This window comes from Balaenoptera borealis, assembly GCF_965194805.1.
Source record: "Balaenoptera borealis genome assembly, chromosome: 8".
NCBI classification, from domain to species: domain Eukaryota; kingdom Metazoa; phylum Chordata; class Mammalia; order Artiodactyla; family Balaenopteridae; genus Balaenoptera; species Balaenoptera borealis.
Genome location: NC_138865.1, coordinates 121,302,114 through 121,325,124, shown reverse-complemented (window position 1 = coordinate 121,325,124; position 23,011 = coordinate 121,302,114). Strand labels below are relative to the sequence as shown.

Genomic DNA, 23,011 nt, shown 5'->3' with positions numbered 1-23,011 from the left:
CAGTAAATGGCAGAGCAGGGATTCGAGCCCAGATGAGTCGGCCAGGCTCCGGCTTTCACCACTGGCGGCAGTGTGTCCCATAGAACTTTCTCCGATGAGAGAAATGGTCTCAATTCTGGGCTCTCCGACATGGTGCCCAACAGCCACATGTGGCTGTGAAGCCACTGGGATGTGGCTGTGAAGCCACTGGGACGTGGCCAGTACCACTGAAGGTGGAATTTTACATTTTTGTTTCCTTTGAGTTTAAATGTAAGCAGCACGGGCAGCTGCCGGCTGTGGTCGGACAGGGAGGCTCCGGCCCTCAGACACGGCGGCCTCACACCCAGGCGGGGCCCCGTCGGCTTCGTTCTGGTTTGAGGCCGTGGGTCCCCGACCACAGCCCTATCACTGAGAACACGCCTGTCCTCGTCCTCATCCTCATCGCCACGTGTTGAGTGTGTGTTAACCCTCACGGCCACCAGATGCTCTTGGGGGGCAGGTCGTGCTGGATTCTTGGGGCTCCTCCCTGATTGTCGTCAGGAGTTGGGGAACAAGGCCGGTGCCATCCTCTGCTCAGCAGGGTGACTGCCAGCTGCTTGGCCAGCCAGGGCCACGCCCACCTCGGGAACGCCTTGCTTTCTCCTGGGTCACAGCTCAGAACTCAGGGACACGCAGCCTGTGTCTCCCTGGTGACCTGTCGGGGGTGCCAGCCTGGCCACAGATGACCACAAACTCCCCTTTGTGGGCTGAAGCGCTGGGGGCCTCAGGTCTCTGAAGCTCCTGGGCCCCTGGAGGAGGGTCAGCGGGAACTCGGTGGGGGACTGGGCACCTGCTCCAGCTTCACCCTCTCTCAAGGGCCACAGACAAAAGCAAGGGAGGAGTTTTCCCTTCTCGAGGGAACTGCAGCTCAGAACAGACACCTTAAAGGAATTCTGCAAAGTGTTTTCGTTTCCCGACGTGGCCAGTCAGCTGGGAGCAGGAGCGAGCACGCCAAGCGCCACGCCGAGTGCTCACCACGTTAGGGGGCCAGAGCCCCTGCCCCCCCCCGGGCTCGGTGCTTCAGAGTTTCCTCAGCGGCCGTGGAAACGCCCAGGAGCAGGTGTAGCCGTCGTTCACAGCTCTTCGGCCGCTCTAGCGTGGAGAGCTGAGCCACTCTGTTCTGGGAAGGAGGGCACAGTCGGGAGGAAGTTACCCTCTCGGCACACTGGCCAGTGACGACGCAGGAGCTTGTCCAAGAGCCACCAGGAGGGAGTGGCCGTCCTGCGTGCCCTCCTCTGACGGCTGTCACTGGGGTCGGCAGAGAAGATGGAGGGCGGGGCAAGGAAGGAGCCCGCCGGCCGCCCCACCCTCCGACTATAGAGTCACCCCCCACCCCCGCCTTGACCTAGGCAGCCTCCGCAGGGCCTAGGATGGGTCCTCGGAGCCACCAAAGGGGAACAGACGCCCTCGGCCGCCCCTGGGGAGCCTGAGGTTTCTGTGCCCGCACTCTGGACAGTCCCAGAGATCCCAGGGAGGCCTTGGGCTGTGACCCTCCGCCTGTGTCACCGCGTACCCGCTGGGCTGGGATCGTAATTAGGGCAACCGTAAGGGCTACCCCTGCTGAGCGGGTGTTAGATCGCCTCACTACAGGGATGTCCCCGTGGAGGCTCTGACGGGCTAGCGCTTTGTTCCAGGTCACCCAGCGGATGCGTGGTGAGCTGAGGCCTGTCTGGCGGCGAAGCCTGTGTGCTTGGCCCTGGTCACGTGTCTGCAGACTGGGGTCCCTGCTCCCAGAGGAGTGTGGCCAAGGGTCAGGCAGGGCGAGCCCCTCCGCACCTGGGAGGGCGGGGCGACGCAGCAGCCTCTGTCTCCCTCCCTCGCAGGCTGCAGGCCTGCCCACCCTCCCAGGAGGTGCAGGGAGGGGACCCGCCCCAGCGTGTTTCCCTGCAGGCCCAGCGCTGAGGCTGAGCGAGGGCAGGCCGCTCAGCCGCCCCTTTTCGTGGTTTCTGCAGGTCTGCTGTCCGACATCCGGCAGAAGTCCCTGAGCTTTCTGGAGTCCCTGAAGGTGTGTCACCTTTAGGCCCCTTCTGTTTGGGCGTTGGCTGAGCGACAGAGGCCCCAGGCAGGGAACTGTAGAAATTAGAGGGAGGGAGGAGAGCCTGGAGAGGGAGAAAGCCCTGGGACTGGCCCAGCCGAGGGGGGAGGCTGCAGGCAGGGGAGCAAGGTGGTGGGCTGGACGGAGGGGTCCTTCGGGGGGACCCTCCGAAAAGGCTCCTGTTCTTGGAGGTGGCACCGCCTGCCCTCTGAGCTGAGGACTTGCCAGGGAGCCGCGGGGGGCAGCAGGCGGGGGGCCCGGGGAGCCTGAGGCTGGGCCCTCCCCACAGCTAGATGAGTGGAAGCCGGCGCCGGCCCTTGTGGGGCAGCAGGCGGAGCTGGAGGTCTGGGAGACGCAGAAGGCCCTGGGGAGCTGCTCTTGAGAGGTGGGCTGCAAGTCAGCCGGCCGACCCTGCCGGGGCTGCCACAGGCTGGCCCCGCTCCCCGCCAAGCCTGTGGAAGGCTGGCAGCGAGCACGGCTCAGGCTGGGGAGGGCGTGCCGAGGAGGGCAGAGCACAGCTGCCCGCAGAGGCTGGAGGAGAGGCTGAAGAGGACGCCCATTTTACAGCAGAAACAGGACTTTTTATCCACTAGTGTCCTGGGGACCCCTGGCTGGGGTGACAGATGACAGCCTGGGCCTCCCACCTGCCCGTGTCCCGGGCTTGTGGGCCCCTGAGCTTCGGGCTCTCCATTGAGCTCAGAAGCTGAGGTGTGAGGGTTCCGGGGGGATCTGCCCCAGAAGGGAAGGGGCCGCATCTCCGAGCCCGCCTCTGCCCAGCCCCCCGGCCCAGCAGCGCCCTGCGAAGGGGAAGATGGTACCCAGCCCCGGCGAGGACAGGATGTGTGTGATCTAGCTGCATGTGACGACCCTTCTGGGAAGTGACTCTTTCTTCTCTGGGTCATTGGTCCAGGGACTGTTCATGGGATGTACTCACAGTACATTTAGGGAGGCCTTCCCAGGAGAGCAACCAAACCCCAGGCAGCATGCGCATGCTTGTGCACGTGTGTGTCTGTGTGTGCACGTGTGTGTCTGTGTGCGCACACCTGGCCCCGTTTCCCTTTCTTCCTTCCCCTTCTGCCTGTTTCCAGCATCCCACCTGCTGAGTAATTGTGGCCGCAGCAGCGGAATGCAGAGCTGTGGTTTCCTTCCCAGGTGTCCATGAAGCCGCACTGCCCCCCCCTGCATCCCATCCCCCAGGTGGTGCTCCAGGCCTGGCCGTGCTCCCTCTGCTGGGCACCTGCCACCCAACCCCCACCCCTGCCATGTCCCAACAGAGAGGCCTGCCGATGGGGCGACCTGCCCACGGCCACGTGGGGAGCGTGGACCTGGGGTTTGAAACTGTGTCTGATGCCAGAACCGTGTGGTTGACCATCGGGCAGCACTGCCTCCTGCTCGTAAGGGCAAGCACGGCCCACCATCCCCACCCACCCAAACCTGGGGGCAGTGAGCCTGGATGACAGCAAGAAAGCTTTCAGTTAGACACGCAGTGAAACAGCCCAACAGTGGGGCTGTGGCCGAGTAAGGAAGAGTGCGGGTGGGTCGTCTGCCCTGCTCTGGGACAGACCTGCAGGGTGGCCGTCACCATCTCCCCCAGGTCCTGGTTACAGCCTGTCTCTGCCCCTTGGGGAACAGGCAACCCCACACTCTTCCCAGGTTTGCCGATACGCCCACCTCCATCCCTCTGAGAGGTTTTCCCTGAGGCCTCTCAAGTGCTGGCCCCATGAATATCCGGCTCAGCTCCCCTTACTGCATTGTGTGTTGGCAAATAGGAGTCCCTGATATGCAGGTTGTAGGGACAGCGCAGCAAAACCTCTGGGAGTTTGAGCCCTGGCTGAGCCGGTGGGGGCAGACGGTGTGAGCGCACCCCCAGCCGGGCACGTCACTTCCCCGTGAGGCTTTGCTCCTGCGATTGACTTCCAGTTTAATTTCCTCGTGGTCGTATGAGCGTAAATATGTTGAGATGTGGGTCTATCTTGGCGGATGTTCCACGTGCTCTCGAAAAGAAACTCTGGTATTAGGTACATCAGCATTTAGGATTGCCCTGCGCTCTTGGTGGACTGATTCCTTTACAATTCTCTCCTGATGGAGTGACCCGGTCTGTCCCCCGTGACCCGCTGTGCTCTGCAACCCGCTGTGTCTGCGACTGATCTAGCCTCCCCATCTTCCCCATAACTAGCGCTGGCTGGTCGATCCTTTCCATCCTTCCACTTTTCACTGAGGTGGGGTTCTGTATCTCAGGCGTGTTTCTTGGAGGCAGCACCTAGTTGCATCTTGCTCTTTGTCTTATCCAATCCGGCAATCTCCGCCTTTAAACCGGAATGCTTAGCTATTTCCGTTTAACAGAATTATCAGTATTGTTAGGCTGTGAGTCTATCATCTTGCTATTTTCTTTTGTCTCAACTGTCCTTTTTTTTCTTTCCCCTCTTCTGCCTTCTTTTGGATTAAACAAGTTTTTTTTTGGTTTGTTTTTATGATTCCATTTTCTCTCTGCTGATGGCTTATGAGCTATAACTTACCTTAGTGGTTGCATTAGGATTTACAGTGGTACCTGTGGTCTACCTTCACGTGACATTCCACCGGCTCACCTAGTGTAGGAGGCCCTTACAGCCCTCCATTTCTTTTTTTCTGGACTCTAGGCTATTGTGGTCATGCATTTCACTTTATTTTATAATTGCACAATACATTATTGGTTTTTTTTAAATTTTTATTTATTTATTTATTTATTTATTTATGTATTTATGGCTTTGTTGGGTCTTCGTTTCTGTGCGAGGGCTTTCTCTAGTTGCGGCAAGCGGGGGCCACTCTTCATCGCAGTGCGTGGGTCTCTCATTATCGCAGCCTCTCTTGTTGCGGAGCACAGGCTCTAGACACGCAGGCTCAGTAATTGTGGCTCACGGGCCTAGTTGCTCCGCAGCATGTGGGATCTTCCCAGACCAGGGCTCGAACCCGTGTCCCCTGCATTGGCAGGCAGATTCTCAACCACTGCGCCACCAGGGAAGCCCCGTTGTTATTGTTTTAAACACTCAACAATCTTTTAAAATTTATATATCAGTATATTTATCTAAATGTATATATACACACACGTATGTATATGCATATGTGTATGTATGTGTATATGTGTGTGTGTGTGTGTGTGTGTGTGTGTATATATATATATATATATATATATATATATGTATGTATTTTTCCCATTTCTGGTGCTCTTCATTCCTTGCGGTCACCCAGATTTCCATCTCTGGCATCATTTTCCTTCTGCCTGAAGGACCTCCTTTAACATTTCAGGGAGTGCCGGCCCGCTGGAGACAAATTCTTTTGTTACCGAGTCCAGGCTCATACTGCTCACCCCTCAAAAGACAATACTCGAGAGACAAGTGTTGGTAGAAAGGAAAGGCTGTTTCATCCCGAAGGCCAGCAACTGGGGGGAGAAGGCAGACTCATGTCCAAAGGCCAACTCCCCATTGCCTATCAAGGGGCAAGAGCTTTTTTTTTTTTTGGCCACACTGCATGGCATGTGGATCTTACCCAGACCAGGATTGAACCCCGTTCCCCCTGCAGAAGGAGTGCAGAGTCTTAACCACTAGACTGCCAGGGAAATCCCAAAGGGCAAGAGCTTATAAAGGGGAGCTTCAGGGGTAGGCGGAGGGAGGGGGCTACGTGCAGAGCAGCACGGTCAGCTCCGATGATCAGCTTGAAATTAGTCACGTGGTGGTCTCATCAGCATCATCTTGATTGCTTCTTTTTTTTTTTTTTTTGGCTGCGTTGGGTCCTCGTTGCTCAGCACGGGCCCTCTCTTAGTTGCGGCAAGCAGGGGCCACTCTTCGCTGCGGCGCATGGGCCTCTCACTGCAGTGGCTTCTCTTGTTGTGGAGCACGGGCTCTAGAGCGCAGGCTCAGTAGTTGTGGCGCACGGGCCCAGCTGCTCCGTGGCATGTGGGATCCTCCCACACCAGGGCTCAAACCCGTATCCCCTGCATTGGCAGGCAGATTCTCAACCACTGCGCCACCAGGGAAGCCCTTGATTGTTTTAGGTACAGTTAATCCTCAGTTCCAGGGTCGGTTTGTTCCCATTTCCTTGAGGCCAGTTCTCAGAATTGCGGCAGCTTATGTCCCGGCTACAGCCTGGTCATCATGTAGTTAACTTCTTCCACCCGGCGGGGGTTTCAGTATCTATAAGACAGCTCACAGGATACGGCTCAGAATATGATCTATAGCCCTTGAGGAGGAACTAAAGGTCCTCGACTTTGTTTAATGACTAAACTATTATTATTTTGTCCTGTTTGACTACTTTCCTTTGCTTCCAGATTTTCTCACTTCTCTGATTAAATTTATTCTTTGACAAAATTTTTCTACAGACAAAAGGCAGGCCAAGGACATGGCGGGGAAGGACCACAGGGTCCTGCTCTGTTTCACGGCCTCTTGAAGATTTGGCGTGAAGGTTACGTGTGTGTGGAGGGTGGGCATTAGGCAGCCCAGACATCCCAGCTCTGTGAGGTCCTCTTGTAAAAAAAGGCCCCTGGAGCCCCTATGTGACTTGACCACGCCTGCTTTCTGTCCTCAGAGCCTGTGCAGGAACGGAAACCAAACCAGAGCCCCTCCCGGCTGCCCCTGGCCAGGCTCCACCCTTGGGACAACCCCATCCTCCAGGTACAGGAGAGGTCCCTGGGGGAGGGGCACGCAAGTGGGACCCAGTGGTGGCACTGGCACTGGGTATCAGACCCAATCCTCCCTCAGCTGCCTGGGGCCATCAGGCGTTGAGGCCCACCTCTCCTAGAGCCTGCACCCAGGGGCCTCCACTGCAGGTCCTGGGCTGAGGGGGGCTCTCCCTGCCGTGGGTACCACCCACCCTTCCAACTGATATCTGCTCAAGCCCCTTCCTCACGCCTGCGGTGGCAGGTGACGGGCAGGCATTTCAACAGGTGTTTCGGGCTGGGCTGGCCAGGGCAGTGCTGGTTGCACATTTCAGGGAGGGTGGCCCAGCCTTTCCTGACCCTTCTAGAGCACAAACAAGGGCCTGACTTGGGCGCGGGGCCAAGACGATGAGAACCCCGCCCTGCCTTCGGGAGCCAACAGTCGGGAGGCGGGGTGGTACCCTGCCCCGGGAAGGGGGGCGCGACATGGGGAAGAATGAGGCAGCCAGTCCAGGAAGGCTCCCTGGAGGCGGCAGCCTCCTCCCTGGGCTGCGTGCTGCTCCCACTCGGTGAGACTGGCCTCCAAGCGGCCTGGAAGCTCAGAGGTGGTGACGCGGCCCGGTCGTCTGCCCCACCGTAGTGGAACCAGACGAGGCCTCAGAGCCCGGCGCCCGCACGGTTCAGCCACTTCACGCTCCAGATGCTGGAGCAGAGCCTGCGGGAAGAGGAGCTGCGCGCGCAGCACCAGGCCGCGCTGCTGCGCCTGCGCGAGAAGGCGCTCGAAGAGAAGACGCGCGCCGAGCTGGCCTGGCTGGAGCATCGGCGAGGGTGAGCGCATGCGCGCCGCGCCGGCCCCGCCCGCGGTCCTCCTCGCCGCGGTACTCGGGGCAAAGGGCTGCTGCGTACGGTGATGGGCGTTTCCAGAAAGTTAGACAAGACGGCAAGTACCGAAAAGTGAATACAGAGACAGTAAAACCACCCATAGTCCCACCTCTCTGAAATAATCTCTGCTCATTTTCCAGTCTGTCTTGACAGCTCTTGTTGATGCAAATGCACACATGTCTAGTTAAACAGCATTGGGAATAGACGCACATATTGTTTGTAACTTGAGTTTTCGTAGCGGTAACACAATCGCCCTAGCCGGCCCCTATAAGCTGGACCTCCGGGGGTGTCTCCAACTTTGTGTCGTGAGATGTGAACATCCCAGAGGCGATTTCCTTAAGGTAGATTCCTGGAAGTGGAATTGTTGTCAATGAGAAAGCATTTCTTAAAGCTTCTTGATATTCCCGTGTTGGTCTCCGAATAGGTCCTTCCGGTTAAGATCACCGGCAGTTTACGGTCATGCCGGGCTGTGGGTCTTCTATTCCATGATGGCTGCCCCCTCCATCCCCATCCTCTGGCTGGGCGGGGGCACCAGGGTGGGAGGCACTGCCCTCCCTTCCTCTCTCAGGCCCAAAGGTGGTCGTGAGGGGTGGGAAGACTGACAGCCTGGGCTGGGGCCCTCAGACCACCCGGGGCTCCCCGCCTGCCCACGCACGGCCGCTTCCTCCCAGTGCCCTGCTGTGGGAAGAGGGCATGCCAGGTCCACCTGGACCGCCAGACCTCGCCAGGCCTGCGGTTTTCACACCTGCTTGCTGGACCCAAGGTCAGCAGTCAGTCCATCTCCTCTCCCAGGTATCTGAATAGCACCGGCAGCTATGCAGCGCTGGTGGCCTCGGCGGAGAAGCAGCACCAGGCCCTCAGCAACCTTGAGCGGGAGCTGGTAAGGGCTAGATCCACCCGGGCCAACACCGAGGGGGGGTCCCGCTGCCCTACTGGGGCTGGGAACGTGAGCACAGCGGCTGGGCCTCTCCAAGCCTCATTATGGGAAATCTGCAGCAGTGTGTGTTTCGTGGGGCTGCGGGAGGGTCTGGCACAGCCAGCACTGACCCGGCTGTGTGTGCCTGACCTCAGAGGGGATTCCCAGCTGCTCTGAGCCCCGTTTCCTCAACTGGAAAATGGGGTCAGGGGCCACTGCACTGGTGTCCTTTCCTTTTGGTTTCCTGACACTCCGTGGGGTGGAGGCTGGTGGTCATGATCTTTATACAGATGAAGAAACTGGGGCTGGGGCTGGCCTTGCTTGGGGACCCTCAGCTGGGAAGTGAGGGGTGGTGGTGGACTTGACCTCCATCCTAGATGGCCTGTGTGGACAGGGGAGGTGGGGTGGCAGGCGTGGGGTGTTCCAGGCAGAGGGGGCAATGGGAGGAGGGCAGGGAACTGCAAAGAGGGCTCAGAAGGGGTCCAGTTATCAAATGAGGTGGTGACCCTGGGGTCCTGTGTTGCAGGAGGAGACACTGGTGGACTCGGTCTGGGCCCCTGACCACTGGGGCGAGGGACCCAGCCTGCCGAGCCTCAGTTTCCTCCTCTGACCTGTGACAGCTGTCACCTCCCACGGGGGGCGTGCTCCTGGCAGGGAGGTTCTGCCGAGGGCTGTGCCGTCAGAGACACAGCAGGGGCGAGTCAGGGACAGTTTAGCAAAGGGACAGAGCCCAGCATCTGGCGAGGGAGGGCTGTAGGGGTTAGGGCAGGGGTGCAGCCAGCCTGTGCCAGCCTTGCTTGGGGGCACCTGGGGAACGCCCGCCTTCCCTCCTGCCGGAGTCTCCTGTTGGGCAAACCCAAGAGAGGGCCAAAGTGCGTGGGGCCTCCTGGCTGAGCAGAGTGAGAAGGGCAGGGGCATCTGGAGGGGCACAGGGAGGGTCCCCGCACAGCGCCAGAGCCGGGCTTTCCCCCCGACACTCCTCCCCGTCCAGCATGTGCCGGGCCGGGGGGTCATGCTGCCGTTTTCTCCTCCGGCGGGTTCAGAGGGAGATACGGTACCTGCGGAACATCCAGCTGTTCTCCCGCCAAGAGAAGAAGCTTCTCCTGCAGCATCAGAAGGACATCCTCTCCTTGCAGAGGCCCACGGCCCTCTTGCGGCAGGAGCTTCAGGCCCGGAGCAGGCTGCCTCAGGTGGGTGCTCTCACCTGGCCTGGGGGCTCGGCCCCTGGCCAGGAAACGCTTGTCACCCGGCTGCTTTGTGGGAATGTGCGAGTCCCTTGTAAAAACATCCGTGACCCAGAATGGAAAGGGACTCTGGAGGGGTCAGGGGGAGGGCGGGAGGGGCGGCAAAGCGGGTTTCCTGAACTAGGCGGCCCTGGCCGGGCCCTGGAGGAGGAACCAGACCCCCAGTGGTTGGAAGGTGCTCCAGGCCCGGAGGTGGGGGGCCTGGGGGGAAGGGGGGTGGTGAGGCTGGAGCGGGGGCGGGGCCAGGGCTTTACTCAGCACCTGGGGGCAGTGGTGGAGGAGGGGGCCGTGCAGACTGGTAGGGGGCCGAGGCAGGAAAGAGCATGGCCTGGGCCCCTCGGAGAGGCCAGCCCCTTGGGAGCCCTGAGCAGCAAGGGCGTCCTGGCTCCTGCTGCCCATTCCTGCCGCTGTCGCGTGAAGGAGGCTGTGTGGACGCAGGTTGGGTGCCTGTCCCCAGGCTGAGCATCTGTCCTGTAAGTTAGGGATGCCGACGGTCTCACCTGGCGGGGGGGGGGGGGAGGGTGGAGTGGGCGGGGTTCTGTGAAGCAGCTGGGGTAGGTTAGCAGTTGCGCTGTTAACCTGCACGGATGACCGCCAGATCGGGGTGCTGCCTGCCCCAGGACAGCCTGCAGGAGGGGGCCCCAGGGCTGCCGGATTCCACAGCCCCGCTTCCGGCTCCAGCTCAGGGACCTGGGCGTCCTCAGGCAAGGACCCCCCAGCTCTGGGCCTCGTGTCTGCACCTGACGGGGACCGTTAGCAACAGGTTGTGGGGCTCCTGCGAATCAAGGACCCCCTGTTCCAGCCAGGTGCCCACTCTCGGGAGTGCGCTGTCCACCATGCCCCCGGCCGCCCTGCCCCGCCTGCTGCCCGTGAAGCCTGCCTCCCGCTTTTCCTAAGAGGAGATGGGCCAGCTCGCTCTGTGCCGTTTCTCATAGAGTTCCAGCCCCGACGTCAAGGCCGCTCAGGAGGAGGGCCCTGGGACAAGCCAGCAGCCGGAGGGGCCCGCCCAGGCCTCCTCGCGCCCCCCGCGCACCCCGACACCACACAGACCTGGCAGCCCTGGCAGCCACCGCCCCCGGAGGAGCCCCGAGAACCCGCAAGTCCCGCAGTGAGTGGTCGGGGGCAGCCCTGGTCCTGGTGCTCGCCATTAAAAGCCTTTCCTGTGCTGCGTGGCCACTGTGTCACAGCTGCTGGGCCCTGCACACCTGGCCCTGCCAAGGGGAGGAGGGGCAGGGGCACCAGGGGGCCCTGGCTCTGCTGGCCGGCCCTCAGGGCTGTGGGCAGAGGCCAGAGCGGCCCTGACCCAGTGGGAGGAGCACAGGCAGATTCTGGCACAGTCCCAGCTGTGCCACTGGCCCAGGTGTGTCCTCCCCTCTCTGAGCCCGTTTCCTCATCTGCTGAATGGGGACAGGGGTGCCACCATCCCCGGGCTGCTGTAGGGCACAGTGCGACAGAGCAGGTAGACCGGCCTGGCTGGAGGACAGAGGGTGGTGCATGTGTGGCCACCCAGCTGCTGGGCACGCCCCTTCGAGACTGGCATGGGCTGCTCTCCCGGCCGGGACGGCTTGGCCTTCTCCCGCAGGCCTGGCCTCGGGGCTACTGGCCCTGGTTTGCAGCAGAAGAGCCTCTCCTGGCAAATGAGAGGGGCCTGGCCCAGGCTCAGTCATCTGGGGCAGGGGCTGGGGGTCCTGGTGTGGGCGGAAGCGGAGCTGCTTTTGCCATCAAGAGTTTCCTGATGACCCCGCACCGGCACCACCTCCTTCCCTTCCATCTTAATTAAAATGGCCCCGGGAGGCCCTTTTTCCTCCTAGCAAGCTTCAAAGTCCCCCAGGGCTGGCCGCCTGCCAGACTCTAATCCGAGCACTGCCCACCCCGAAGCAACAGCCTGGGGGTGAGGACACAGAAGGCAGCCCCCATCCCGGAAAGGGGCTCATCCCCCAAGAGTGGCCTTCGCAGGGAACCCACCAGCCCTTGGAGGCACCACTGCCGTCCAGCGGCCCCCTTCCAACACGGGGGGCCCGTTTTCATGCCTCCCCCAAGAAAGGGGGTCATCGCCCACTCAGCGCCCGGCCCGAGCTCCACTCTGCCGCCCTCTGAGAGTGCTTCCACGCATTGATCTACAATTCACGTTGCTATTGATCGCCCACCCCAGGAATCTCTGAAAGGCTTCCCTGGATTGACTGGACCCTCTTGGTACCCGAGAGTTAGTTTGTAGCACTGGGCGGGGAGGGCCGCTCGCCCCGCGGTCAAGGTCGTGGGGTACCCGGCTCCTATGCTCTTCTCATCACACCAGTGATGCAAGTCAGAAAGGAGAGAAGAACTGTGCATTTACCAAGAGGCTTCAGAGCACCTGGAACCCACCACGAGAGGGTGACTTTATGTTCCCGGGAGGTCCTGTGGCACGGAGGAACAAGGACCGGGTGTACTTCGTTCTTTCGTTCCTTCAAGAGAAGCTCAATGGGGCTCCAGGCGGGTCGGGCCAGGGTGCATCCATGAACCAGCGCTTGTGGGGCCCCTCCCCTCCCCAGCCCCCCAGGATGCCCTGGGCTCCCGGCCTGAGAGCCCGTGTGTGTGTGGGGAGGGTTGGTGGAGGGGTGATAAGCCTTTAAGAGGGCAGGGGGCAGGGCCTCTCATTCCGGTTCTCCTCGGCCTGGTTCTGGGCCCGGGCACAGCCCCTTCCCTTCCTCTGCATCCTTGCTCCGGGGGGCCAGGCGGGCCCGGGTGAGGCCCTGCATCTGGACACACTGGTGCTGACAGGTGCCCACCAGGTCCTGCCCCAGCGAGGTTGGAGCTGCATCCCCTGAGCCGTCTCCTCCTTCAAAGGCCCGAGACACGGCTTCTCGGCTCTGAGATGGCCCTCAGCCCGCACTCCCCTGTCCACAACCTGACATGAGTGTGAATCCCGGGGGGGACGCTCAGGGCCACCCTGGGGAGAGCAGCGAGCGGTGTCCAGTTGCGGCATGTGCCTGGGGAGAAAGGGAACAGAAGGAACGCCCAGCTGCACCTGAGAGAGCTGCGGAATGTTCTAGAACAGGCCTCCCTGGGGGCATGACCTTAAATCCAGGAGGAATCAGGAGACCTGGCAGCCCTGCTCCCCAGCCCCCTCCTTGAGGCTGTGACGGGGTGGTTTCTTGCTGCCCATCTGTGTGCCCAGAGCTCAGGTGGGACCAGCAGGCACATGCGGTGCTGGCCCTCGGGCCAGCGGTCGGGCTCCACGCAGAAGTCCTAAGGGGGCCGGGGTCTGCCCTGCCCTGTGCTGGGGCACAGACGGAGTCTCCTTCCCACCACGCCCCGTGACATGCCCGCGCCTCGACACCCCAGCAGTGGCCCCATTTGGGGGTGTGGGCCCTGCTTGGGAAGTGGCCGGGCAGGGAGGGGCCGGGACCCATCTTCCTTTGCCCCTGTGCTGACTGCTCGGCCTCCGGCCGCAGCTGTCCCCTGGATGTGACGTGTTGTTCCACTTGTGGAACGTTCTGGTCAGGGCTGGTCACCCGGGGGTGGGGCAGTGCAGCCTGGGTGGGCAGTTACCACCACCCCGCAATGCCTTGCAGCCTACTCACCGAGCAGGAGGTCAGGACACCCCCCTGGGCAGCTTCGGCTGAGGACGGTCACCTGCAGCCTCCGAGGCTGGCGTGGGGAGAGGACACACCCGTGGGCAGCAGCCGGCCTGACGCTGGAGGCCAGCTGGCGGAGAGCCACGGCCACATGGGCCAAGGTAACCAGGCAGGGCAGCAGCAGTGGCAGCCGAGGACAGATGCCACCCCCTCGGTGGGCCCCGGCAGCTCGCGGCAGCATCAGGCTCAGGGTCAGACAGACCTGCGTCCTGGTGGGCCTGGCCCGAGCTGCGTGATGGGGGCGACCCCGGCCTCTCTGTCCCTCTGTCTGAGCGCACAGGGCCCTGCAGGAGGACCACCCGAGCACACCTCGGCCAACATTTTCAGACAGTGGGTGCGGGCTGTGGGCGGGTCAGGCCACCCAGACCGGGCGCTACTGCTCCCAGTGGGTACGACTGCTCGGAACAGCCGGCCGGGCTGTGGACTGTTGTCAGGCTGGTCCCCCGGCCCACGGACCTGCCCAAGAACACACCAGAAAAACTAACATAAAGAGGGCCCTACATTTTAAATGATGTTTCTAAAACTTTTCCTGGGTCCTCACATCTGTAACTATTCAACAAGAGGGTAATTTTAGGAGCAGGTAACCACGTATTTTTCTGTCCTCACTCTAACCAAATACAAGCAGATGTTGTGGCTGTTTTGAACTTTAAGGCTGTTTTCCCGTGGCTTCAGAATTCCGGGACCCCGTGTCGTCTGCGTCCTGCGTTCTGCGCCTGTTGGCGCTGACAGCCTCTGTGCCTCCTAGGAGACCCCCAGACCAAGCCCAGCCCCCAGCCAGCAGGGGAGAAGACCCGGGCTCCTACAGGAAGCCGAGCATCAAACTTCCAGGGCCAGAGCCGACACTCACCAAGCGCAGGGGGTCCCCTCAGCCCCCGGGAAGCCAGTGTGAGTCTAGGCTTGGCCCTGCGCTCACCGCAGGCTGGTGGGGACCTGGCCTTGCTCTGCTGGGCCCTCCCATGTGCCTTCGGGTGGGGGGGGGCGTGTTGTCGCCTCGTCCATCAGGTGAAAGTGTTGACCCTTTCCAGCTGGATCTGTCCGTTGACGGGTCTTTGGAGCTCACTGGGAGGAGCGGTGTCTGATGAGTGGGGGTCTCCGTGGCCCTCTGTGGGGGTCGGCCTGTGTTCCTTACTGCGGTCACAAGAGCACAGGGGCTCTGTCCACAGCTACGGGACACGGACTGATGTCCAGCAGAGGGGGCCACACCCTGACCATGGCATTTCTCCAAAGTGTTTCCAGCAGGTGGTTGAAGGCAGCGGGAGCCGAGCTGGGTCGGAACTGGGGTTGGGCTTTGCCAGCAGCCCCGTGGAGGAGCCCGTCACCGTGGAAAGCTGCTCAGGGGAGCAGAGGTGTGAGGCCTGGTGGGCTGCTAGGGCTGGTGGGGCCCTGGGGCCTGGAGACGGTTTGGCCAGAACATCCTGCCCTCTTGCCGAGAGACCCTCACTCCCTGCTGGTGCCCCTCGTGCTGGGCTAGGCCCACCGTGCACCCCAGCCCACGCCCACGTTCTCTCGAATCTGACCCCCCCTTTGGAAACAAAGATGCCACCTGATGAATCGGCCCAAGATCCTGGGTGGGGGCAGTATGAGGGGTCCCTCCAGGGAGCACTGCTTCTGAGTCTCTCAGATGGTGACTCCTCAGCTACCTGACCCAGTGGGGGCTGAGGCCAGAGCCCCCCTGAAGACAGGTCCCACTCAGGGAGCCCTGGCCTCTGACAGTCACCTCCTTCTGGGGGCAGACGGCTGGCAGGCAGGTTTTTCAAGCATCTGCGGTAGCTGAAGGCCCCCTGCGGAGACTCTGGGCCCAGGGGAGGAGGCTTGAAGACGGGGCTCCCTCCTGGGGACCCCCCAGGACGTCATGATGTGCTTGCAGGGTAGAGACCAGTTGGCAGGAGGACCCCCGTGCCCCTTCCTCCCACCAGAAAGCTGCCCAGCTGACCGCCTCTCCAGGTGACGCCCCTGCCCCTTGCATGAGGACCAGTCCCCACGTAAGGGGACCAGCTTCTCAGTCAGAGCCAGCCTGCTCCTACAGCCCCCGCCTCCCCACTGTTTGGACACTCTGCCTCTGCCGGGTTTTTGGTTTTGATCCACTGGTCTAGGGTCTGTGAGGTGTGGGCCCTGCCTTTCCCAGTGTTGGGGGGATGTCCTCAGCGTAAAAGGTGGTGACATCATCCCTGAACTCTCCTCTCTCTGCAGCAGCTGCAGCAGCCAAGGTGGTGGCACCCCCCACCCAGCACGAGGGCAGCCCCCTGGCCCAGCTCACGGAACCCGTGGACCTGGGCTCCGAGTCTGAGTCTGGTCCCAGCACTTGCTCGGGGACTTCGGGGTCTTCGGCACGGTCCCCCACCCCCCGCTCAGGGAGCAGCCCGTCGTGTCCTTCCCTCCAGGAGTTTCAGAAAGCATCCGCCATCCTGGTCCAGCTTTCCGAGAGCTCCGTCTCCTTGTCGGGTGGGGAAGCCGGGGACACCCCGGGCGCAGACCTCAGCCGGTCTGGGGGGCTCTCTGCTGGAGGCTCCTGGGGGTTCCACTGGGGCGGAGGGCCGGAGACCTGGGAGGGGCTGAAGGGCAGCGGGGCCCTTTCCCTGCGGGGCTCCTGCGCTGGGGCGGGCGGCCCGGAGCCAGCAGGGGGGCTCCCCAACACCCTGTCTCCGCGGTCGGGCTCAGAGCTGTCCGAGGCATCCAGCGAGGTCTGGGACCCGGAGGGCCTGAGGGAGCCTGGTGCCGGTGCTGGACTAGCCCCAGGGTGCTGCTTGCCCACAGGGGGCTCATCCCACCTGGAACACGCTGGGGGGCCCCTTGTCCTGCCTCCCTTCTTGGGCCCAGGGGAGGGGCAGGAAGATTCTGGAACCAGTGGGAGCCCGACTAGTGGATCAAACGCAGGAAAAGCCAAAGGGAGGTCCCCAGAGGCTGCCAACCCGACATTCCCATCCCAAACCTCTTCCTCTGGTGACTTACACTTGTCCCTTTCCTTTCCTTCGGGGACCTCGGCCTCTGAAGGGGCAGAGTTCGGCCAAAGAGGAGAGACGGGGCCTCCACTAGCCTCAGCTGGCTGCCCGGAGGGGCCCTGGGGTGCCCGCCCGAGTCCATCCACTGACGGGAAACCCCTACAGGCCCCATCTGAGCCTGAGGTCCCGGGGAGCCCACGGGCTCCTCCTGGGGCCCCCGGTGGGCCGGCAGCCCTGACAGCCGAGAGCCGGGCACCTGGGTGTGGGGAGAGCAGAGCCCCCTTTGTCCTGGAGGAAGCCTGCCCTCCCTTGGCCAGAGGCGTCTTGACTGAGATCCTGTCCCCCGTCCGTGAGGTGCTGTCCTACGGCAGAGCCGACCTCCCGTCCCCCACCCACTGGGACACCCGCCTCCCTCCTCCGCTTCCCATCCTCCCAGCAGACGGTGAGGCCAGCCCTGCCAGGGCCCACTCAGAAGACTTCCCTTCCCCGCCGGAAGATGCCGAGTGTCCTGGGGGCTCGTGGGGCACCCCAGGGGAAGACGCCTCTATCATCACGGGAGAGCTGCCCTCCTTGTCTGAGGAGGGCCCGCCTGAGCCACTGTCCCCGGGGCCCCAGTAGTCGGGGTTCTGCCTGGGGGTGGCCGGACAGGGCAGAAGCCTTGGGGACGAATTGGGTGAATCCACTTCTGTTGGGAGGGACCAGGCCATGGGTGGCCGGTGGTCTGAACCGCTCAGCTGACTAGGGTCTCCCTTGTGTGGGAGCACAGGTGATGCCCCGGGGGGGCTCCCAAGGCTGTCAGCACAGCCCCCAACCCTATCCAGAGTGGCCTGTGTGTCTGGGGACAGTCTGGCAGCTGGGGACCCAGGGCTGTCCGGCTCTGGGCGGGGGGACCCAGCTCCGGGTTTGGGCTCAGGCCTCCGCGCTGACCTCCCGGGTGTGGAGAGAGCCGAGGTGGTGGATCTGGTCTCCACCCAGCTCACCAGAAGGATCCTGTGCGACACGCTGGCCGAGCTCTCAGAGGCGGCCCCGCCAGGCAGCCTGGCAGCGGAGGGGCCAGCGGGTGCCAGTTGTGTCGCCTGGGCTCACACAGCGGCCACTGGGCAGTCGTGGGCAAGACAGGACTTCTGAGAAGACGGGGGTGGGTGGGTGCTCTGGTGACACAGATGTCTGTGATGTTGTGATTGCATGTGAGGCTGTGTGCACGTGTGAGCGTTGGGGGGGGGGGTGCGGGGCGGCTTCAGGAAGCCTGGACTTGCCCTGGGCAGGGCCACCCTGCAGAGCAGTCACCTGCGGATGGCCACCTGATACAGGGCCATCGATTGGACATAGACTGCAAATTGGCTCTGACCCAGAGAGATTAAGGTAAAAGGGTGTGCAGGTGCATCCGGAGCTGGTTGGCCAAGAAAGGCGCAGAGGTCACGGACCTGAGGGAGACGGTCCCAAGGAGCCGGGCAAGGAGCAGCTCCCACGGATGAACTTGGAGGCCATGTGCCAGGACAGGGTGCCGTGGGCCTCAGCAAAGGCCAAGAGAGGCTGTGGTGGGTCGGGGAGGCCAGGTGCTGAGTCTGGGGTCACGCCTGCACTGACACGCACCTCAGCTTTGCCTCATTGGGAAACCATCCACGGAGATGTTTGCCTGCTTCGGACTTATGAAGGCCAAGGGCCTGGTGCCTCCATGGTGTCCAGCGAATTACTTGGGGCTGGGAGATCAGTGTGTGTCCCCTGTGTGCAGATCAGAGGAGGTGGCAGCTCAGGGGCAGAAGGTCACTTCACCTGTGGCCAGCCAACCCTCCGGCCCATCCTCTGGGGGTGGGTGGGCCCCGGCCTCCCCTAGGGTGCTCAGGACGCCTCGTGGAAGAAACAAAAGCCCGTTGCCCGGCTGGCCATCGAATGAGCCCTCTGCGGCGCAGCGAGGCCCCGGAGGGTTCCAAGGGCTTCGGCGTGTGGGCCCCTGCGTGAGGTGCTCCTACAGGGACGTCCCTCGGGCCACACGGGCCTCCAGGTGTCCCCTGACAAGAGTGCCTGCCTCTCTCAGCACGAGACTCAGGCAGGCATCCGGGAAGTTAATGCTGATTCAAGCATAAAGATGATTTCCTGTGGGAAGGAAGTGGGGAGAGGCTGAGCTAGGAGGACAAGGCGAGACCGCTGGGTGCAGGCCCTCGGGGACGGGGCCCTCAGTAGTCCGGGCAGGTTGGCCCTGGGGCTGGCTCAGTGTAAGGACCAGGGCAGCTGACCTTCACGGGCTGAAGGACAGGCCACTGCAGCACTGACCTCTACCCACAGCAGCCATCCCACAAGCCGCTGATGGGCTCTGAGGAGTCCCTGCAGCTCACCCCTCACCCAGAGCAGCCCTGCAGAAGCACAGGCGCCAGGGCACAGACTTGGACAGTGGCCGGCCCTGGTATCCTGTCTGCCAGTTCCCTGAGTGTTGTCTGCGGCCACAGTGGGGGCCTGTGCCCCGCCTTCCCCAGGATGAGCAGAAAGCTGGATAGTGTGCGTGTTGGTTCTAACGTGAGAGCACATCTGAGCTTGTGCTCCAGGGAATTCACTAGAAACCAATGCAGTATCTTCTCAACATACTTGTCCTGATAGGGGTCTCTCATTTCAGTATTTTCAATATTTTTGACCTGGGTTGTATCGTCTGTGCACTTGGAAAAGTAGCTTTTCAATGAGCCCAACAATCAGTTCTTTTATAAAGGGAAGCAGCTTTCAGATCTGCTTCTAACTTCTGAGGTGGTTAGGATTTCTTGAGATGGGGCTCACTTCTACTGTGCTTGGATCTCTTGAAAGTTACTTCCAATGTCCTACAGCAATCTCTCTGCCTGTCTGTCATCTATATCAACGATCACTCATCTATTTAGTTATCTATCATCTATCATTTATGTCATCTATCAGTCGTCTACCTATACCAACTATATCTATCATCCATCCATCCTCCATCTACAATTCTCTAATTGGAAAATACATGCTTGACAGGGAATCAAGCAAACGGTGTGTTGGCTTAAAATGTCCTGCTGCTGACCTAGCTTAAGGAGAGGAACTCATTCACTTAACTACGTTTATGGACCCTGGGGAGAACCAGACTTTCATACGCTTGTAGTTTTGAGTGGGCGGCATCTCCAAAGCTGGTCTGGCAAAGCTCCCAGGGGCTGCCTCTCAGACCCCATAGAATACTGCAGGGTCCCTGCGTGAAGGCAGGAGCCCCCTACAGCCCTTCACCAGGCTCCAGCCTCTGGGGCAGACTCTCAGATCTGGGTGGACCAGCTCACCAGCCCAGCCTCTGTCATACCTCCAACTCACCGAGAACAGGGTCACGGTCCCGGGAAGCACCAGCTACGAGAGTTCATGTTGATTTCCCCCCCCCCCGATATTCCCAAGCCCACCTTAGAGCACAGAAGACATTTGGGTCCATGGGTGAAAATGTGTGTTCATTCTCCAAGTACACAATTTCAAAACAAATTTTGGACTACAGCTTTCTTATTGATTTCCTATTAGTTTTCTGACAAAGTAGTCTGTAATTTTTTATTTTTTTCTATTTATTGCTGACCCTTTTGGCTTTACGAGGCCGTGTGAGAGGAATTATGTATTTTACACACACACGTCTGGCATGGTCATAAATCTCCCACATCGAAACCCTGCAGATTTGCCTCAAATTCGGTAGTCTCGGGTCTGGTCACTATGGGCTGGGGCTGACAGCTATGCATGACGTGTGGCCACGCCTGCAGCTGGACAGAAGGCCTCCTGGGGTGCCCAGCAGGCTGTTGTGCCCCTGGAGTCATTTTTCAGCCCGTGGCCCTTCGCCCTTGAAGGGAGTCTGGTCAAGGGGGACTCATGAAAACCCTGGCCTCGCCTTCCTGTGACAGCTGGATCCAGGGAGCATGGGGCTATAAAATGACTGGCTGGAGGAGGAAGTACGTCCACCGAAGGTGTTGGATGCATTTAATCTCAGCCAACGTCATGTGTGCGGAGCTGAGGGTTGTGGCACTCAGATATATTGACCTGGGGCAAGACTTCAATTTCAAGATTACTCCCTCCAAGGTCTCACCTTGGCTCCAATCCCTGTAACCTCTTGGGCCAATAAATCTTATACCAGCCTCCAGAGAAGTCATTATCTTTCATAGAAAATGATTATTTCTCCGTTAAACCCCTCATGGAATTTTCCTGGGATCTGTCTCCTGCAGCTTCCCCGCTCAGCTGTTCCCTCCTGCATAAAATGCCCAAAACTCACCTCCAGCGCTTTAAACCCCAAATCATCAGACGAGCTTTACGAGTCCTTTTGATGCTTTGCCCTGCGCAGCCATAACAGCCTCTCTATAACATACAGACGAAGGCCACGGGAGCGGTTGGGGGTGATGGCCGCACACCTGCAGCAACACGCCGCAGCCTTTGGGATGGTGCCTTCCCGTGCCCGGGGCGTCTGGCTCCCACCAGGCAGGAGGCGAGCACACTGGCCTTCCAGAGGGAGCTGGGGCCCCGGGGTCAGGTTGGCCTGCAGCTGGGGGACAAGGCTGTCGGTCAAGTGCTCAACAAGCCGTCAGGGAGTCCCATCCCACGCTCGCTGGCTTCCCTTCAGCAGCGAGGTCCCAGAGGGGCTGCAAGTCCCACATTTGTCCCCTGTCCCTTGTCTTATCCGCCCACCCTATGCCAGCCATCAAATGCCAAGCTGCTCCTTTGCATTTGTCCCCCAACCAGTGTCCCCTTTGCCCCAAGCGAAGTCTCCTCTCTGACACCCCGTGAGCACAGCTGAGAGCAAGGGTGGCGTTTGCAAAACTTGACTGCAGGCTGAGGGGAAAGGGCAGAATCTCACACACACACACACACACACACACCCTGCACCCCTGGCCCTCCCTCGGGAGCTCCCTGCGCCCCACCCCTGCCTGCTGCTCTCCTGTAGGGGCCTTTCCAGGGGCCGTGTCCATCCAGGTGGTAACGTGGGCATTTAATTATGCTAGGAGCCCACGTCCTAAGTCCTGCTCTACTTCTTCCTGGGGGTGTGGCAGGGACACCGGCCCCCATGCCTCCGTGACTACCGTCACTGCCCTCTTTACCGTGTCATTGTGAGGACACAGAGGAGAGCCTGTCCCCACCAGGCTCCATCCCCGGCACGTGGCAAGCACTCAGGAATAATCCTCCTTGTAAGTCTTCCGGAGAACGGCTGGTGTCCTTAACCAGCTGAGCCCGACACCAAACGCCGGCTGAAGGGGTGTGGAAGGCGGCACCCGCTCTGGGATCGGGGCTGCAGGTGGAGTTGTCTGCCCCCCTTTTCCCTCACCCTCGTGCAGAACTTCCCCCATCTGGGGGGGGGGCACTCAGAGAAGGGACAGCTGGCCCTGCCCTCCAGGGCTCATGTCCATTCATCCGGACGCCAGCTGGCATGACCAGGATGATGACCAGGGAGGAGACTCAGGGCTGGGAAGGGGGTTCTGCCTTTGTCACCGGCGTCAGAACGGGCCCTCCAGGTGTTGGGGGCACCCGGGTTTGAGAGTTCCTCTGCCACATACGTTCCATGCATGCTTAACCACGGCACTTGGCTCTCCGAGCCTCAGTTTTCCCCTCTGTAAAACAGGAATACCAATATCTCATTTCATCAGCTCTAAGATGCAAAACTTCCCGACATTTCAATCCCTTCAAACTCAGAGTGCATCTCACAAATCTGAGAATTATCTGTGATACGTGCCACCCCACTGGCAGCACATGCAATTGCTGGGGTGGGTCTCAGTGCCCCGAAATGCAGGTGGCTCTCCAGCAGGGAGGAGGAGTAGACTTGAGGAGGGTGCCGAGGAGGGGGCGCCGGGCTTCAGCAGGGAAGCAGGGCCTGGCTAATCCTCGTAAGTTTTTACCGTTCTCAGACACAACCCCACCCCCTCGTTTGACTGTTTCTGCATTTGGCTGCATTGTACAATCAATGCATGGTTTTCCTAAGAACTTGTCATTAAATCAATCGTGTGTTCTAGGGCCAGAGGCCCTTTGGATTTGAGAAACTGTGGCATTGTTTTTAGGGTGCAGCCTCCCAGTGCTGGGCTAAAGCAGCACATAGGCCCACTGGCTGCCCCAGAGAGCAGGGGTCCCAGAGACCTCCCCTCCAACCCCCTCAGTGTCTGGATGGGGACACAAGGCCTAAAGAAAGAGCTGTGAGTGACAGTGGGACTTGAACCTGGGGAGGGAAGGGGCACGGTCCTTCCAAGTGGCCTTGAGTGTCTCCTAAGGCCTGAATTTTGTTCCCCCCAGAATTCCTATGTTGAAGCCCTAAGCTCCAATGGGATGGTGTTAAGAGGTACCTTTGGGAGGTGATCAGGGTTTGATGAGGTCATGAGGGTGGGGCCCCCACGATGGGGTTAGTGACCTTACGAGAAGAGACCAGAAAGCCCCCTCTCCTCTGTCCACACACAGCACAGAGGAAGGGCCAGGTGAACACAGGCGAGAAGTGGCCGGCCATCTGCCAGCCAGGAAGTGAGTCCTCACCAGAAACTGACAATGCCTGCACCCTGATCTCGGACGTCCAGCCCGTGAGAAATAAATAAATGTCTTTTGTTTAAGCTGCCTGGTCTGCAGTGTTCTGTTACGGCAGCCTGAGCAGACCAAGACAGTGTTCAAAAGCTAAGCCCCCCGGGCTTCCCTGGTGGCGCAGTGGTTAAGAATCTGCCTGCCGATGCAGGGGACACAGGTTCGAGCCCTGGCCTGGGAAGATCCCACATGCCGCAAAGCAACTAAGCCTGTGTGCCACAACTGAGCCTGC

General features: G+C 60.7%; 1 protein-coding gene across 4 annotated transcripts in view; it reads left to right on the top strand.

The window, feature by feature from the left end:
- Positions 1 to 17,480, top strand: part of CCDC187 (coiled-coil domain containing 187) — a 42,344-nt gene extending 24,864 nt beyond the window's left edge. For 2 of the 4 annotated variants that reach the window (XM_082401830.1, XM_082401833.1), the window contains 10 exons: positions 6,611 to 6,696; positions 7,321 to 7,508; positions 8,355 to 8,442; positions 9,522 to 9,668; positions 10,658 to 10,830; positions 13,274 to 13,437; positions 14,082 to 14,221; positions 14,564 to 14,682; positions 15,204 to 15,280; positions 15,527 to 17,480. In XM_082401830.1, the coding sequence (XP_082257956.1) occupies positions 6,611 to 6,696; positions 7,321 to 7,508; positions 8,355 to 8,442; positions 9,522 to 9,668; positions 10,658 to 10,830; positions 13,274 to 13,437; positions 14,082 to 14,221; positions 14,564 to 14,682; positions 15,204 to 15,280; positions 15,527 to 16,893 (2,549 nt within the window). In that variant the 3' untranslated portion in view covers positions 16,894 to 17,480. The remainder of the gene's footprint in view (positions 1 to 6,610; positions 6,697 to 7,320; positions 7,509 to 8,354; positions 8,443 to 9,521; positions 9,669 to 10,657; positions 10,831 to 13,273; positions 13,438 to 14,081; positions 14,222 to 14,563; positions 14,683 to 15,203; positions 15,281 to 15,526) is intronic. The other 2 variants (XM_082401832.1, XM_082401831.1) reach the window with 2 other exon arrangements.
- Positions 17,481 to 23,011: the final 5,531 nt, after the last annotated feature.